Below are 19,323 nucleotides of genomic sequence, written 5' to 3'. Positions count from 1 at the left end.
GGAAGAGATGGGTTTTCAGATGCTTTTTGAAGGTTGTCAGGGATTCAGCATTCCGGATGAGGGTGGGGAGAGCGTTCCACCAGCATGGAACTGTGAATGAGAATGTTCTGGAAAGTGATTTTGTGGCTCTCTGCGATGGAACCACGAGACGTCGCTCGTTGACTGATCGTAGGCGTCTGGTAGGGATGTAGACTCGTAGGAATGAGTTAAAGTAGGAGGGAGCTGAGCCTGTGATAGATCGGTAAGCAAGCGTCAATGCCTTGAACTTGATGCGAGCAGCGAGAGGTAGCCAGTGCAGAGAGATGAACAGAGGAGTGACGTGGGCCCTCTTGGGCTCGTTGAAGACAAGACGAGCTGCAGCATTCTGGATCATCTGTAGGGGTTTAGTTGCACTTGAAGGAAGACCGGCCAGAAGAGCATTGCAGTAGTCAAGCCTAGAAATGACCAGGGCCTGGACGAGAAGTTGTGTTGCATGCTCAGTTAGGAAAGGCCTGATCTTCCTGATGTTGTGCAGTGCAAACCTGCATGATCGAGCTGTCTTTGAAATGTGATCTGTGAAGGTCAGCTGGTCATCAAACGTTACTCCAAGATTTCTGACCGTCCTTGATGGGGTGATTGAAGATGAATCTAGCTGGATAGTGAAGTCGTGCTGTAGAGACGGATTGGCAGGGAGGACGAGAAGCTCAGTCTTTGCCAGGTTGAGCTGTAGGTTATGTTCCTTCATCCATGCCGAGATGTCCGCCAGACAGCTTGAGACCCGTGCAGCTACTGTGGGATCATCTGGTTGAAACGAGAGGAAGAGCTGTGTGTCATCAGCATAGCAGTGGTAGGAGAAGCCGTGTGCTTGTATGATGTGTCCCAGTGATGTGGTGTAGATGGAGAAGAGGAGGGGTCCAAGAACTGAACCCTGGGGAACCCCTGTGGTCAGCTGATGCGATCTGGATAGCTCGCCTCTCCATGCGACCTTGAAGGACCTACCTGTGAGATAGGACTCAAACCAGTGGAGTGAAGTACCTGTGATGCCCAGTGATGAGAGGCTGGACAGAAGGATCTGATGATTCACAGTGTCGAAGGCAGCAGACAGATCCAGGAGAATGAGGACTGAAGATTTGGAAGCAGATTTGTTTTAATAATCTTTTGTCATGCTTTAAAGAAGTGCACTGATTTTGATGTGTTGACTAACATACTGAAGCACATGATTATAATTTTAACTGTAGTGTGTAATTTGACACTGCATTTAAAGTTATTAAAATTGCAACTTCGTCATTACAAATGTGTAGTTACGAATATCTTTAAATGCATGCCATACAAGTTTCAATAGAAATAACATTAAAGTATATTTTAGTTTACCATAAATGCTTGTTAGTACGTTCAGCAAGAACTTTAACCATATTTCACTAGAAGTAATTATGATATTATGATGTACTGAAGTCCGACTTGAGCACTGTGACAGAAATGAATCTAACTGCATTTAATATTATGTAAATTTAAACTACAATTCATTGCAATTAACATGTTAAACATTTGAAAACATTACAAGTTTACACTTTTAAAGTATTGTCACGGGTGGTTGTAGGAAGGCAAACGGAGACGAGGATATAATTCCAAAATAAAGGTTTATTGGTAATTTAACACGACGGCAGAACAGGTAGCAACACACTAAGTATAACTGAGATCGGACAATGACAGACTGAACAGACGGAACTTAAATACAAACACAGATGACACTGATTAACAGAACAGGGATACAGATGATGATGATTAACTAAACACAGGTGATACAGCTGAACTAAATGACAGTAACCATAGAAACGAAGGAGTGGCGGGAAAAGAACAAAGGAAAACAGGAACCAATCAAAACACAAACTGAAAGTCCAAACAAGCACTGACACGTGACAGTACTCCCCCCCTCCCGGTAGGCGTCCTCACGCCGTAGATAGACCAACTGTGGAGGGAGGGAGGGAGGGAGGGAGGGAGGGAGGGAGGGAAGGGGCTCAGGAAGACGAAGAGCCGGTGAAGGGCAGAGAGAAGGCAGGAGGGACCAGGGCGGAACAGATGGAGGGAGGGCTCGGGAACAGACTCAGGCTCGGGAACAGACTCAGGCTCAGGCTCAGGCTCAGGCTCAGGCTCGGGCTCGGGCTCGGGAACAGACTCAGGCTCAGGAACAGGAACAGTTCTGGCGGCAGGAACAGGCTCTGACATGGCGGCGGCCATCTTTGCCGAGGTCTCAGGTGGTGTGGCTGATGTGTGTGCTGCCCACACACACAAAATAGCTGTGGCCACTAAGATCAGCACGGCATCTTCCAGAGCTGACTCAGGCGCGGCGGCCATCTTGTCCGAAGACACAGGCATGGCAGGCATGACGTGAAGAAGCTCTGGAAGGGCGGTCTCGGCGGCTGCTGGTGATGGTGGTTGTTTTCTGGATCGGGACGCGACGCTCACCAAACACCTGCCGATGGCTTCCTTCCAGTTCAGTCCATCGGTGTTTGGGAGGTTGGTGGCCTGGTGGAAATTGGCCCTGATCCAGAAAAGCAGCTTGAGGGTTTCATCGTCGAGGGGGCTAGTGACGGCTCGACGAACAAAGTTCTCCACAAAGGAGAAAAATTCCGTGCTCTCTTGAGCTATTGCGACCAATACAGCTGTCGTCCATGTGGGCTGGTCCGATCTTCTGTCATGAGTGGTTGCATGAAGGCAGACGGAGACGAGGATATAATTCCAAAACAAAGGTTTATTGGTAATTAAACACAAGACGGCAGAACAGGTAGAAACACACACTGAATATTACTGAGATCAGACAATGACAGACTGAACACACGGAACTTAAATACAAACACAGATGACACTGATTAACAGAACACAGGGATACAGATTATGATTGATTAAACAGGTGATACAGCTGAACTGATAATGACAGTAACCATAGAAACGAAGGAGTGGTGGAAAAAGAACAAAGGAAAACAGGAACCAATCAAAACACAAACTGAAAGTCCAAACAAGCACTGACACGTGACAAGTATATTATTTCTGTAATTAAAAGTGTACTTTAAGTGTTTGCTGTCATAGCAGATGTTTCTCACTCTGGATGACACTGAAAATCAAGATTATCTCAAACTAAAGCCAGACGTTACATGCTTTTGTTTGAATTCAGTGGCGCCTTCATAAACACACTGCATTTGAATATAAATCATCACTGCAAAATCTTGAACAGATTTCTGCATTGTGAAAGCAAACTATGTTGTTTGTGTGGTTTCTGGTGGTTTCTATATGACATAATTTCCTGTTGTTGGATGTTTGCTGTTGACTCTCAGTGTAGGTCAGCTGTGCACAAGAATCCACAATGACTGTTCGACCAAAATGTCTTAAAATTATAGTATATGAGCATAGTTTTTAATCAGATTCAGAACACAAAAGTGAAAAGCAATACTAGATAAATGCATTTAATTTAAGGCATTGCCATTAACAACATACAAATGTATCAACATGCTAACATACATTTCCCATAAAACACACACAGATGATTATTACACACAGAACTCTTTAGTAGTTAATTGCATATTTATCTCCATGGAAATTTGTATTTTGGATGAATTTGTTGACTGTCCTGCAGAGCGAATTTATTTCAAAATCAATGCCCTAGAAGCTGATGAACATAAAAGCAATCTAAGCATACCTTTGATATGAAACAAGGTCTCAGCTTCCAAATCCTAAATACTAAATACTAAATTAAGTCCATAAATGTGTGTTTGTGTGTGTTTTAATGTGTGTGACAGATGAAACGATCATCTCTTCCTGTTTACTACTAGTTACAGCAGCAAATAAACATCAATGGACATCAGAAGGAATGTTGAAAGATACAGAACAACTTCCTGAAATCAATCATGTCTCATAATCCATAAATCAGTGTTTCAACCGCAGAAAGACCTCAATAAAACTGTAGCACTACTCATCTGTCCTGTAGTCAGCTATTAATGATGGGATATTATTCTGAAGAGTTGAGGGTGATGACAGAATTTAAATGTTGAACTATCCCTTTAAAAAAGTGTAATGCTATTTTATCATTTATATCTGCAAAGCAATGCGTGAATGCAGTGATGCTTACTATAGATATGAAGGAAATCACACTGTTTTAGACCAAAACATTCACACCTGAAATCAGCGGATGCCCGAGAACTGAACTAAACTAAACTAAACTAAACTAAGCTAAGCTAAGCTAAGCTAAGCTAAAGCTGCTGCATCACATTCTTAAATGAACACAGTTTCGCAATCAGCAGGATTTATTGCGAACGACCACAACAACTATTGCAAAACATGAGCGTTGCTTCATAATAGAGAGATATAGACACAGTAGCTTCCTTAACTCCTGCACATTTTTATTAAATGTTTACGCTTTGAAAACGTTTTATTACTTGTTAAAAATACCTCATTAAACTACAGCAAGCCAAAATTATGCAGATAAATTGTAACATGCTAAAGATTAATTTAGAAGTGGAAAAGTGGAAAAGGCCCATGCTGCATCTTCCTGATTTCTTTAGGCATTAAAGATCAGTTGAAAATGGCATTTTTGCCCATAAACCCTTTTTTTCAATTCAAAATAAATCACTGAATTGCTTTTTTTTTTGGATAGAAAATCAAATGACCTAAAAGAAACAATGTGTCCTCATATGAAAGCATTACAGTAATATAACATGCTAATAATCCCATGGTGGGGGTGTGGTGGTGGTGGGGGGGGGTGGTGGGGTGGTGTGGTGGTGTTGTGGTGGGGGGGGTGTTGGTGGTGGTGGTGTGGTGGGGGGGGGGGTTGTATGCATCAGGCGTGTTCCTATGTACCAGTTGCAGGAGCCGTCGCTGTGTCTGATGCAGACGGACTCATGAAGTTGCTCTGACCATGAGTGAGACCAGTTGTCCCACACACACTCTCTCTTAGAGCTGGGCTGGCTGGGATGACAGAGCTGGCCAATGCAGCTGGAGATCTGCAGATGCGTTCACAGATTAATATATACAATACAATATAATATATATTTTCAGTTATGTTTTTGTACACTCAAACCTTCATAAATCAAGTCTATGTCAGGGTATGTTTGGACATAATGAATTGAATTAAATTATCAAATGAATTAGTGAATGAGTTAGTATTCTAGAACTTGTTTATCTGCTCACTCACTTAAAAATGTTGGGTTAAAAATAACCCAACAAGTAACCCAACTCTGGGGTGGTATAGCACCCAAATAACTGGGGGTTATTTTAACCCAATGCATTGGGTTATTACTGGAAATGACCCAACGATTTGAAAAAATTACCCAACATTTTTTGAAAAATATCGTCTCGGTTACGTATGTAACCCTCATTCCCTGAAGGAAGAAACGGAGACGTATGGCGTTATTTTCCTGTCAAATGTCGAGAGCGCATTATTGTAGCGCGAAAGTACATTAATATAACGCGCGAGCGCGAATCTCTCTGCTCGCACGCGGAATATAATGTGCGCTCGATGGTGTTTTAAGCCCCCAATGGCTCCTTAGGAGCGACTAAATGACAGCTTCTGATATATTTGTAAGGCGATTTATTTCATTCATCTCCCTCTTGCTGGTGTACCTTTGTAGCCTATTGTGTGACATAGTCCAGTAAAGGCTTGTTTAGGGCAGGTTTTACAGGAGTGCCGCGAGACATGATTTCGGTCTCTGTGCTCGCGCTGGCCAGTGGTAAAGCGGCTAATGGGAGAATATGGTAGAAGAAGACTGACATTCGCGGGATGGACGTACTGTATGTGCATTACTCTGTTTGTTCTGTGTTTTCTTTCTAACCAGAGAGCAGTCCGTTTTCTTTCGTTTTGAATTGTTCTGTTTAAAAGTAGACATGTCTGACTGTGAGGAAAGTAGACGCTGAGTTTCGGTTAATTTATGAGACGCCGGCGCCTCCGTGTCCTGGTTATCTCTTGTCTACTATTTACTTCTTACTTCTTAAATCCAGGCAATTGGTAGATGAACCATTGATTAAAATTAAGATACAATTAATACAAAACGAAATTCACTTTAAAGAAAGGCTTTGTGCTTTCTGTTTGAGGTCTCTGTGAAAGCTTAAGCAGTCTTTTTGTGCCGCTTTCAGAGCGCTCACGTCCGTAACTGAGAACTGTCACGACCGTAACATCGTTTTTTCCTCATAAATGCGAACACGAAAAATAACATAAAATGAATATATTATGTTCTGTGGAGAGCCAATTAACCCTTCTTCATCCGGTGGGTAGTATTTGGCCTACTTTTGGTTTGCTTAGTGTAATTCACAGAATTACTAAAAAATATTTTGCTACCTAAAAGTTAAAGATTTTTTGTTTCACGCATACATGTCTATTTCCCTCATATTAAATATAAAACACATGTGTGTAGACTGATATTTTTCTAATGTCTGGACTCCTTTATTAAGGGAGTAGCCTATGGATATATAAACAGACGTTTCAATATATTGGTATTAAATGCATTTTCTGAGAATTTATATTTCAAGTTTTTACTGCAAATGTCACGTCCATAACGCTGGAATTGCCCAATTTTAAAGAATTTATTCTCAACTAGTTTTGTGTATTTTTTAATGTTAATTTCAAATAATACTAATAGTAATTTAAAGATGTGGTAAATTTGGATCTGGACGGGAAGGATTAACTCTGGGAGTTGGAAGGGGTGTGTCGTGATTCTGCCTTCGCGCACCGTGACACAGGTTCATGAATCTGAGTGTCGCGGTTTCATATCGCTTATCTTTACAGCCCTAGTCATTTTAGAATGTTAAGTTCTACTTCTGTAGTTATTTTGGTTAAAGTAACTCAAAAGTAATACAGGAGTAATGTAACGCATTACAATTCTGAGACAGTAATATTGTAAGGTAAAGAATTACTTTTAAATAACAGTAACACGTAATGTATAATGTATTACAGTTTGGAAGTAACTTGCACAACACTGTTCACTATTAGCTAATCAATAACTACTATTTTTCATACCTCACTGAAGACTATAAGAACTACTATATACAGGTTAATAAATATTTATAATGCTCAATGTTTAATATAAGGTAATGGTAGCCCATTAGTAATGAATCAAGTATTACTACATCATTCTAAAGGAACTACTAATTATTTGGATCAGTATTCTAAAGTGAAAAACATGATAACAACCTAATATTGACTGAAGTCATTGTAAGCTTGTAAGGCTTTTGTAAGGGTTTGGATAGTAATGAATCAAGTGTTACTACATCTTTCTAAAGGAACTACTAATTATTTGGATCAGTATTCTAAAGTGAAGATCATGGGAACACACTAGTAGTGACTAAAGTGTTACCAAATCCATTGGAAGGAATTGATATTCAAAATCTTACAAAAATCTCAAAAGCTTACAATGACTTCAGTCAATATTAGGTTGTTATCATGTTTTTCACTTTAGAATACTGATCCAAATAATTAGTAGTTCCTTTAGAATGATGTAGTAATACTTGAGTCATTACTAGTGGGTTACCATAAATTATGCATTATTCATGTTAATTATGAACCTGTAGATAGTAGTTCTCTGGGAGGTATGAAAAAATAGTAGTTATTGATTAGCTAATAATAACTACTACATTCATCTGAGCGCTATTACTTACTAATTTGTTAATCAGAGTTTCTTGTTAGTTAATAGTAGTTACTAGAATGTTAATAATACGTTACTCGTTTGTTCCTGTGTAATTATTCATTAATGAAGGAACAGTATTGTAAAGTGTTACCAAAAAAAATGTAACAAAAAAAAAAAATTGAAGAGAAGAGTACTTAGGCATGCGCAAACGCACGGGACACAGTCTAAGCACATACACGCTTACTTTAAGCGAAGAGGAGAGATTCGCGATTGCACTGAACACGTTTTAAGTGCAGGCATATTCTCTGAGCGAGCCCAGAGAAAATTCTTACAAGAGCAGCGTGTATCTGAGAGCGCGCGCGAGCGGAGAGATTCGCACTCGGCACATTATATTCCGCGCGCGAGCAGAGAGATTCGCGCTCGCGCATTATATTAATGTACTTTCGCGCTACAATAATGCGCTCTCGACATTTGACAGGAAAATAACGCCATAGAGACGTAGTCGGACGTACCGACTGATTGGGATCACGCTTAGGGAGCCTGTCATCTTCGAGTATTGATAAAATGAGCCAATGCACACACTGGCGTGCAAGCTTTTAAATACTGAAGTGTAACTAAAAACATCTGTCAGCGAGGCATCCTGTGTACCTGGCTTTTAAAGGGAATAGGAGATGAGACTTTGGTTGGTTTATTTCACGGTACGCCCAAAACATACCCATTACTCATTAAGAGAATAGAGACAACCCTTTTAGACCATGCGCCTGGTGCGCCAACCATTTTCCCCGTCGTTAAACTAGTAAAAGTGGATTCGGACATGCCCTAAGTGCACTTGCACCTTGCGCTTTAGACCATGCACTTAGATCGTTAAAATAGGGCCCATGTTGTGCGTTAAAGGTCCCGTATTATGCCCCTTTTCACAAGATGTAAAATAAGTCTCTGATGTCCCTAGAGTGTGTATGTGAAGTTTCAGCTCAAAATACCCAACAGATCATTTTTTACAGCATGTTTAAATTGTCATTTTTTGGGGCTCAGAAAAACGCGCTGTTTTAGTGTGTGCCCTTTAAATGCAAATAAGCTGCTGCTGGACAACCCAGGGGGCGGAGCTTCATGAGCTCGCGCTCAGTCTGTCAGGACAATTTCATCTCACGGAATGATGATAATATCAGAAACTCTCAGTAACGGTGTTCATTTCGAGTCGGACAATAATGCCTGCAGAGTCAGAGTGCTGTATAGAGATGGAAAAGGTATAGTTTAGTAGTTTAATTACGGTTATTATAATGTATTTGTCATCTGCTTGTATGTATCCATTATTTATTAATAGCCTACAAGTCTGCTGTTTCGGACCAGGTCCGAATGATGATCAAACATATACTGATGAGTTTAATAAAGTTTATTGTACATCACACAAAAGATGAAGCGTCAGTTTTACTTCAGAAAATCACCGTAAGAGCTGAGTAAACACAGTAAGTTATAAGAAGTGCGCAAGTACATAAACGAATTTCGGTAGAGTTGAGGGAGCATTCCTGTGGGCGGAGGTTAGTCAAAAAACAGTTCTAGTGACGTCATTAAAGAAGGAAGTAGAGGGATGTAGTCCAAACGAGCCGTTCGATGTAGGCGACTTCTGTTAAATAAAATATCTCGCTTGGCATTGAACTTTGAGCTTTATAATTTTACAGATATTATTTATGCTCTAACAGCAACATTACACACTAACTAAAGTTTGAAACATGGGATCACGAAGAACGGGACCTTTAATATAAAGGCAACATACATTTTGATGGCGGAGGGAGACAGCCCTTGCTCCAACCCATCTTGCAGGAAAGAAAGCACAGAAGTGATCAAACACCTTCGGGGGTCTTCTTGGTTGAGAAGAACACACTCAACGGACAGGTTCTTCTTCAGGTCGTAAGCAAGCCTCACTTTTTTAGAGGGTGCTCTCGCAGAAGTGATGGCATCTACGATCATTTTGAGGTAGATACCTGAACCTCCGTAGCGAGACATGGAATTTCCAGAGGTCTGGCCGCGGGTGCCAACGGTGCCCCATCCCTGAGATGTCTCAGAGGAATGGGTCAGGAAGGGGCTGTCAAAAGGAGCATAAGTTCGGGGGAACTAGGTCCAGTTGGGCCATTAAGGGGCAACTAGGAAGACCTTCTCCTTCTCCTTCCTGACTTAGCACAGTGTTGTGCAAGAAGGCTCACTGGGGAAACGCATCTTTGCGTAGGCCCCAGGGCCAGCTGTGTGCCAGTGTCTCCGTGCCAAGGGTTCTCCGCTCGGTCAGAGAGTAAACAACTGGCAATGGGACGAGTCCGGAGAGGCAAACAGATGTAACTGTGCGGCCCCGAAGTGGTCCCGGAACAGCTGGGCCGCCTGGAGATGGAGTCTCCACTCTCCCTGGGCCACAGGCTGTCGTGAGGCCTCATCGGTGGCACAATTGAGCAGGCCGGAAAATTAAGTGGAATGAAGTAACCTCAGAAGCTTCTGACTCCATAGGAGGAGGTGGCGGGTGAGTTGCGACATGCGAGGGAAGCGTAGTGCAACGGTCGCAATGTTGTCTTTACAGACCAATACATGCTTGCTGAGCAGTGGCATTTTTCTGCGCGTACTGGCAAGGTGCACTGCTAGCAACTCGAGGCAGTTGATGCTAATGCAGTCTGAGGCCCGCCCAGACCTCCGTTACTGCATGCCTGTTGTACGTGGCCCCTCAGCCGGTGTTGGTGGACAGTTGATCTAGGGTCGGTTGTCCGGAGAAACAAAAGGTCTGATCACGGGCTGAGGTTTTGGCGGCAGGCCAGGGTGATTGTCACACGGAGCATGCCGCTCTGTCATGGCCACCTCGGGACTTGGCCGTGAAGCCAGTGCTGAAGCGGTCTTCATATGGAGGAAGCAGTTCTATTGCGGCTGCGTCTGCCATATGCCCCAGGAGTCTCTTTCCCTTGCTCAGTTCTGTATAGCACCGACCGGACACATTCCTCTTGAGAAACGTGTTGGACCGAGTCCATCTCCATACCGAAAATAGAGATCCTCAGCCCGTGGGCGAGTTTACTCTTTTCCCAGTTGACCCGAAGACCCAACTGGCTGTGGAGCACTCGAAGGGTAGGACTTTGCACTGACTTTGAACCCTCAAACGCAAAAACACAGGCATAGCCTGCGTTGCCGAAGGGTAGAGATCTGAAGTGCGCGTCCTGCTGACCCGTGGAGACAGGTGTGAGAAGGCGTTTGACCGGGTCCTCGAACCGCACCCAGCTGCCGGCTGCCGACACAAGAGGGGGCTGAGGGGTGCAAGGCTTAGGTGGACATCGCCAGACCGATCGCGCAAGCTGCAACGGCCATACCCCGGAGGGCGAGGTCGGTTGCGGAGTGGAGCACACCTATGAACGCACGGTCTGGGCTACCCTCGTGCATGTCCATGAGTGCCTTGGCCTAGTAGACCTGTAGCAACGCCATGGCATGCAAAGAGGAAGCGGCTTGCCCACAGGCTTTGTAAGCTCTGCCGGTAAGAACTTTTTTTTTTTTTTTTAAAGGCAAATGCACCCGTGTTGCTCTTTCAGGAAATGAATAACTCTCACCAGTGCCGGAGCACACAGGGGAATGATCGCGGCAACACTGACAGCGATGGCGCAGCCTGTATCAGTGAAGCACTCTTTGCCCTCAACCGGCCGTCAGACAAACAAACACAAAAAGGAATGCTGTTAAAACAGCAGTGGAGAGCTCAGAAGGCTCGCGACCACCGCTGCACTCGCGCTGTAGAAACACCTGCACCAGGAGAGACTTCCAGAAGAAGCACCGACACACTCGCTTGTTGAATGAATCAACACTCTTCAGAGACACCGCCATGAGACCGATCGGCTCCGAAGCGAAAGACAACTGGTGCGTGCATCCACTTCCGTATTTATACCCGCGCTGCGGCGCGGAGCAAATCTGGATGCAAATCTCGCACGCCAATGTGTGCATTGACTCGTTTTATCAATACTCGAAGATGACAGGCTCCCTAAGCGTGATCCCAATCAGTCGAACGTGACCGAACTGAACAACTGAACCCAACATAATGATCCAACTATGGGGTTGTATAGCACCTTCCCAACTGTGGGTTATTTTAACCCAATGCATTGGGTTATTACTAGAAATTACCCAACGATTAAAAAAATGACCCAACATTTTAGGAAAAATAACACAACACAATGACCCAATATGTGTAACCCAACAGTTGGGTTAAAAAATAACCCAACGTTTTTAATTGTTTGTTTGGGTCATGAATTTTAAGGGTCAGACTTTTGTTTTTGTAATCAGGCTCTCAAAAATTATATAAAAACTTGGATTTAGATTATCGGCCAATATATCGGTATCGGACAAAATATTGATATTGGTGCATCCCATTACGACAACTCAGTTCACCCTGTGAAGATGAAATTAAACCTTCAATCTAAAACAATTTTCACATGTGTTTTATGTTTTGTATCATACAAAACATAAAACCAATATCAATATTTTGTCCGATACCGATATATTGGCCGATAATCTAAATCCAAGTTTTTATATAATTTTTGAGAGCCTGTTTACAAAAACAAAAGTCTGACCCTTAAAATTCATGACCCAAACAAACAATTATAATGATGTTCTCAATATAATTTTATGTAGCCTTTGTGACAGACTTGTGTTGCACTTTACTGTATTTTCCTTTTTCAAAGTGATTTGAATCATATTTCATGCAACATCTGAAGTGTTTCAGCTGAAGGAAATAATACATTATTTAATATATCGGCCAAATTTTTTTAATTGGGCTGATAACGATAACATAAAAAATTAACATATATCGGCCGATACTGATATGGTGGCCGATATTTCAGCCTCTCTAAATAAACGTGTTCTTACCTGGCAGTCACAGCCCATCTGATATCTGTATTGGATGTTGTTTTTATGCATTAAGGAGAGACTTTCCCAGCGCGTAATGAGATCGCACATTGTAATGAAGAGTCTGTCATACATGTCCACATATCCTAAGAGACAGAAAACATATTGTTTATTTCATTTTTGTTTTAGATTCCCTGAGGTCCACTCATGATGTTAGTCAGTATTTCCTAATTCCTGTTAAATTAGTGAAGAATCCCCCTAAAAAAAACTCTTTAATGTGGATCTCTCTGAACTCGATTTAGTTTCGCAGTGTCATATAGCTGGAGCGGCCTGACATATAAACAAGTCATAAAACACATAAAAAAAAACAGGGAACATGTCATGCAGCAGACGGCAAGCCACATATAGCGGAGTCTTGGGTCATTGAGCAGTAAATAAATGCTCTGCTTGAGCTAGTGATTCATTTAAATGATTTGAAAAGATACTTTAAATGTGAAATTAAAACCGCCAGTAGGTGGCAACACGTCACTGTTAATGAGTGAGTCATTGAATTTCAACCGATTCATTCAAACAGCTGATTCATTCAGGACTGAAGCATTTGACTGTCTTAATGAGTGAGTCATTGAATCATTCATTCAACCGATTCGTTTATTCATGCAGCGCTGTGTGTGCTCAGAGATGCAAAACAGTCCTGTTGTTTTAGTTTGGAACTATTTTCGATGACGAAATAGAGCAAAAACAGGCGATAATGTGTCTAAAATGTAAGTCGCTTAATATTAACTTGTCTATTGAAATGTTATATAAAATCAGTATCATATTGTACTAATGCCGATTTTAAGGGAAAACGGCACTCTTTGTGTGATATTGATTTACAGTTTTAAATTATATAAATATAAAAGACATCTAAATGGGAGATTATTTAGTTCACTTGTCACTGAGTTTATGATATTAAATCACTTATCTTACTCAGTAAATTACCTGTTGCTCGACATGTTACAAGTTCAGTCGCTCTTCTCTCAGACACAGCAGCAGGAAAACATAGTGGGCGTGGCCAACCTGTCACTTCGATCCAGGGTGACCAATAGAAAAGGGCCTTTCATACTGGTCGATAGAGACCGCCCACTGAGACACGGCTTCATTTGCAAGCAAAACTTTTCAACTTGCAAGATAAAAATTTAGACCCGCAAAAAAAGATAGCAGAAAAAAGAGCAAATTTTGTACGTTTGTGATGAAAAAGTGTTCGAAATGCACAAAGAAAAATAAAGGTTTTCATAGATTTACAAGCATTGCAAATCACTTTGTTATCAACTTCTTTATTTTTGAGCCTTAAAAAGACTTTTTTGCAATCTTTTATTTTTTTTATTACAAAATAATTAGTTTTACTCTCAAACACAGTACGTTTGATTGAACAAAAAAGACACAAAGGAAACTCCATAGTTTTGTTTTAAAGAAGATACTCAGCAGATTATTGCTGATGTGAAAGCACTTAAAAAAATGAAAGTTTGAAAAAGTTTTGGAAGTTTGAATTTACTGTAAATCAAATTTACTGTACTAAACATTTTTTTATTTTATATAAATATATATTTTACAAAATATGATTTATTATAAAATTACTATCAAATTAAAACCACATATCTAACCAAGTTGTGTTCCAAATTTGAAGTTTATATCACAAAAATTGATGTTCCTATGAGATTTTGTTTAGGCGATGTACCAAATATAGCCACCGGGTGTCACCCACATTCCATTGATTGATTTGACGCATTCTCTTGTAACAAATTAATACATTTCTGTTCAAATATCACTTCTATCACAAAATAGTCCACAAAATATGGAACCTTGAGACTCAGACCTTTCCAACAATATGGGTTGTGTCAAGATTAGAAAAGTTTAGATTATAAAGTAGTTAAAATGATTTTGTAATATGAAACCTGACTCCGCCCACTAGGGGAGGAGCCTGCTAAAATAATTTAAAGTACCATTTCCATAGTAAGGCAACATCCAATCTCAAAATGGTTTTCACAGGATAAATTTCTGAGTTCGTAAGCTTTCGAATGATATCTAATTTACACTCACCTAAAGGATTATTAGGAACACCTGTTCAATTTCTCATTAATGTAATTATCTAATCAACCAATCACATGGCAGTTGCATTTAGGGGTGTGGTCCTGGTCAAGACAATCTCCAAACTGAATGTCAGAATGGGAAAGAAAGGTGATTTAAGCAATTTTGAGCGTGGCATGGTTGTTGGTGCTAGACGGGCCGGTCTGAGTATTTCACAATCTGCTCAGTTACTGGGATTTTCATGCACAACCATTTCTAGGGTTTACAAAGAATGGTGTGAAAAGGGAAAAACATCCAGTATGCGGCAGTCCTGTGGGCGAAAATGCCTTGTTGATGCTAGAGGTCAGGGGAGAATGGGCCGACTGATTCAAGCTGATAGAAGAGCAACTTTGACTGAAATAACCACTCGTTACAACCGAGGTATGCAGCAAAGCATTTGTGAAGCCACAACACGCACAACCTTGAGGCGGATGGGCTACAACAGCAGAAGACCCCACCGGGTACCACTCATCTCCACTACAAATAGGAAAAAGAGGCTACAATTTGCACGAGCTCACCAAAATTGGACAGTTGAAGACTGGAAAAATGTTGCCTCGATTTCTGTTGAGACATTCAGATGGTAGAGTCAGAATTTGGCGTAAACAGAATGAGAACATGGATCCATCATGCCTTGTTACCCCTGTGCAGGCTGGTGGTGGTGGTGTAATGGTGTGGGGGATGTTTTCTTGGCACACTTTAGGCCCCTTAGTGCCAATTGGGCATCGTTTAAATGCCACGGCCTACCTGAGCATTGTTTCTGATCATGTCCATCCCTTTATGACCACCATGTACCCATCCTCTGATGGCTACTTCCAGCAGGATAATGCACCATGTCACAAAGCTCGAATCATTTCAAATTGGTTTCTTGAACATGACAATGAGTTCACTGTACTAAAATGGCCCCCACAGTCACCAGATCTCAACCCAATAGAGCATCTTTGGGATGTGGTGGAACGGGAGCTTCGTGCCCTGGATGTGCATCCCACAAATCTCCATCAACTGCAAGATGCTATCCTATCAATATGGGCCAACATTTCTAAAGAATGCTTTCAGCACCTTGTTGAATCAATGCCATGTAGAATTAAGGCAGTTCTGAAGGCGAAAGGGGGTCAAACACAGTATTAGTATGGTGTTCCTAATAATCCTTTAGATGAGTGTATAATGATTACTAAAATATGTATTACACGAAAAAAGGCAATAAAAAAAGTGTGCCAAGTGACAGTTAAGGGGTTAAAACAACAATCATGATATTATCTGCGCCATCTAGAGTTTCACGACTGAACTTTGTATTTACCTGAAAGCAGATACTGGCCATAACCCAGTCCGATACCACACCACTCACTTGTAACGACATGCTGGATTTGCTTTATTCTGTCAGAAGAACCTTTGAACACCTGCAAAACCATGATTTTGTAAAACCATTGTTGGTATTGTATAGCAGTGTATTGTGTTTTGGGTCTGCAGATCCATTTTTTTTTAAATTATTATATTTAAAATAGAATCTCTAGTGACGAACGCTACAGAAACACGGTTCGTGAAGCTTCGAATCCTTTGTTTCGAACCAGTGATTCCTCGGAGCGTGTATCAAACCGCCAAAGTCGTTTCGACTAAAGGTTTCGAAGCTTCACGAACCGTGTTTCCAGCGTATGCCACACGTTCATGTATATGTGTCAACAAGAACCCTAAAGAGACTGTAACTCTCCCTTTAAATCATGGACTATTCTGGGGTGTGTTCCCCGTACAACGCCGTAACTCGCTGCTCCACTACTATAGTACGATGCATCGTTGAAGAAATCATCTAGCTAGTCACGACTGTTTCCCAAACCGTATTGTCGCAAATTGGTCGTTCAACCACGATGGTCACGCAGGTGTTGGAGTAATAATACTTTTAATGAATCTGTTTGATATGGAATTAATGCTAGATGTTTTATTATAAATTACGGACATGTCATCTGAGGAATATTTCTCATTTTTCTCAGTTATTTTGGTTTATTTCCAGATTCAGTCATAGGCTCGTTCTTACACTAGAGCTCGTTCACACATGCGCACTCTTCAACAACGACGCTTAAATCTCTTGACAAACTAAAAGACGTAAATGACATTTGTATGTATTATAAATAACACATTTAGATTGTACTGAATGTCAGCTTGATTATTTTGCTCAAGATAAGGATTTATTGAGTCCATGTCATGCAAACTCTTCTTCTAACCACAGGTCGAGATCTAGAGCTGTCGAACGATGGTTTCGGGAAACACCGACTCGTTGAACTGCTGATAACGACGAAACTTGCGACTGTAGTTGGCTAACGATGCTTTCGGGAAACACACTCCAGATTTGGACATCAGGCCAATCTGTCCCAGGAAAAGCATGCTATATCAGATCATTATAATTCCCAGCAGAACATTTATATGATCGTCAATACTTTAGCTCACCTTCATCACTTTGATGTCATATTGAACTTGTCCCATACCGTCTCTTTTCATCTCTCTGGGTATGATCTTCTCCCCAGTTACCACAGCTTGAATCACTAATGGGAAAATAATCAGTTATTATATATTGTGTGAGGCTGAACACATTAAAATAAATATTTCAGGCGGCGTCGTAAAAAAGAGTTCAGAATGTAGTTGTGTCATAGAAGGGAATCACCTGTGTCTTACAGAACTGATTCTCTTATTGATTCTTAAATGTCCTTTAATACCTTAGAAAATCAATTACTAAACATAGTCCAGCTAGATGTACCTAAAACATACTTTAGCTGAAAAGGTTACGGTGGGAATCGGATACTTAAGGTCAGGAATCGAATACTTGATATCAAATTAAAATTTAAATTCCATTTATTGATTCCTGCGTGTGCATTTTAGGGTGTGTTCACACTTCGGTTCGCTTGGCTCTTTTGGACCCGAAAAGAAAATGATACATTTAGTACTGGTTCACGCATTCACACTGTCATTTTTAACACCGAACCTAAAGATACGAAGCAAAAAGAAATGGTTGTTATATGGCATATATTTTTGTGACGGAACTTACCGAACATCTAAAACGATGCTGCATTCACATCTATTCAAATGAAGCGCTCTAACAGAGAAATCGCACCTGCCAAGAGTCAACTGAAAAGCCACAGGCATCTGCATGTCTGTGCAAACTCATGCCGGTCATTCCATGCCTGATTATCCAAGAACAAGGACTGGAATGCCAAAGCAACTCTGACGCACGGAAACAGGGATCCAAACTCTTTCTCTCTCGGAAACACAACATTTAAACCACAAAGACTCTTAATGAATACCTTTGTCTTGTTTTTCAAAAAAAATATCTGAATCTAAATCTGTTTTACAAACTGTTATCTGTGCATAATGTGCGTGATGATAACAGGCATTTAATTTGAATGCAAATGTTTATGGAATATCATACTGTAATGGTGAAATGTCCTTGATAGATATCTGATTTGTCACAACATTTGAACGGGAAAATTATGAACAAATAGTGCATTAGCAGTGCTGGGTAGATTACTTACACATTATAGTCCATTATAGAATACAAAATTGCATGCTGAAACCTGTAGTTTGTAACGTAATCTGTTACGTTACACATTTTCTGACTACTTTTTGATTAGTTTCAGATTACGTCTGACTTTATGTTTAGCCTTAACTTGTTTATCACATTGATCTGAATAGGATATCCTGGTACTATACAAAAATACAAAGAGAAAAAAAAATTATTGAAAATTTGTCATCAACAAAATTACGTCAAACTGGGGTTTGTGAAGGAACTGCAGTGGGTTTGTAAGTTAATGAAAAGGTTTATTAATAGTTAATAAAAATGTAAAATTTCAAGGTAAAAATAAAAAAGATGAGATATTGTATTTGCTATGCCCTGTGGCCTCTGACTTGTGAGATTCTACAAAACTGGAAGACTTTCTGAACATACATAAGCAATACACTGACAAATTAGTGAGATTCATAAAAAAATGTGAATAATTTACTGCCATTTTGTGAATATTTAGTATTCAATAAAATGCATATTTACAAGTATATATTTTTTTTGGTAACACTTTACAATAATGTTCATTAGTTAAAATTAGTTAACTACACTGTAAAAAATTAAACCGTGATTTTTACGGTAAAAAAACGGCAGCTGTGGTTGCCAGTACTTTACCGTCAAAAATACGGTAGCAATGTTATTGGTTTTACAGACTTAACTTAACATTTACAGTAATAAACCGTAATTCATTATCTGATATAATGTGAATTTAACGTCCTATTGAAGTATTAATATCTGTTTTGTACCATAATACACTGATAACCACCAATCACAGCAGTGATGAGTCACATGATCAATCAAAGCTCATCACAAGCAGCTCTTCCACAAAAAAGTTAATACTATAGAAGCTGCACAGTGTCATTCACACAAACATTAAACACCATCATGGTAACACACATGAAATTTTAAAAATGCAATAAACATTAATTTAACAACATTAAATGTAACATAAAACCCTAATGTACATAACTGATAAGAACAAACTAAGAAAACTATGAAGAAACATAGTTATTTTAACAAAAATAAATTAAATTGTTCTTTTTCACTTTCAAAAACTGTAAATTTAATGGTATTTTACAGTAAAATTACATTAAATGCACCATTAGATCTATCACAGTTATTTACCGTATATAGTACGGAAACTTTCTGTTAACCAATTAACAGTTTTTCTTTAACCGTTAAAATCACGATAATTTTTTACAGTGAACTAATAATGAACTGTGCTTATACAGTATTTATTAATCTTAG

The 19,323-nt window shown here is 40.2% G+C and overlaps 1 protein-coding gene across 1 annotated transcript in view; it reads right to left on the bottom strand.

The window, feature by feature from the left end:
- Positions 1–3,421: 3,421 nt before the first annotated feature.
- The window catches only part of LOC311074330 (metalloproteinase inhibitor 2-like), a 16,399-nt gene continuing 497 nt past the window's right edge, over positions 3,422–19,323 (bottom strand). Inside the window, exons 2-5 of the mRNA XM_084100853.1 lie at positions 16,971–17,065; positions 15,832–15,931; positions 12,456–12,580; positions 3,422–4,970 (exon numbers count right to left, since the gene is read on the bottom strand). Of these exons, the coding sequence (XP_083956979.1) occupies positions 4,689–4,970; positions 12,456–12,580; positions 15,832–15,931; positions 16,971–17,065 (602 nt within the window). The 3' untranslated portion in view covers positions 3,422–4,688. The remainder of the gene's footprint in view (positions 4,971–12,455; positions 12,581–15,831; positions 15,932–16,970; positions 17,066–19,323) is intronic.

Source organism: Abramis brama, assembly GCF_963993115.1.
Source record: "Abramis brama genome assembly, chromosome: 23".
NCBI lineage: Eukaryota > Metazoa > Chordata > Actinopteri > Cypriniformes > Leuciscidae > Abramis > Abramis brama.
The sequence above is the reverse complement of the archived record's forward strand: the minus strand, read 5'-3'. Positions and strand labels throughout refer to the sequence as shown.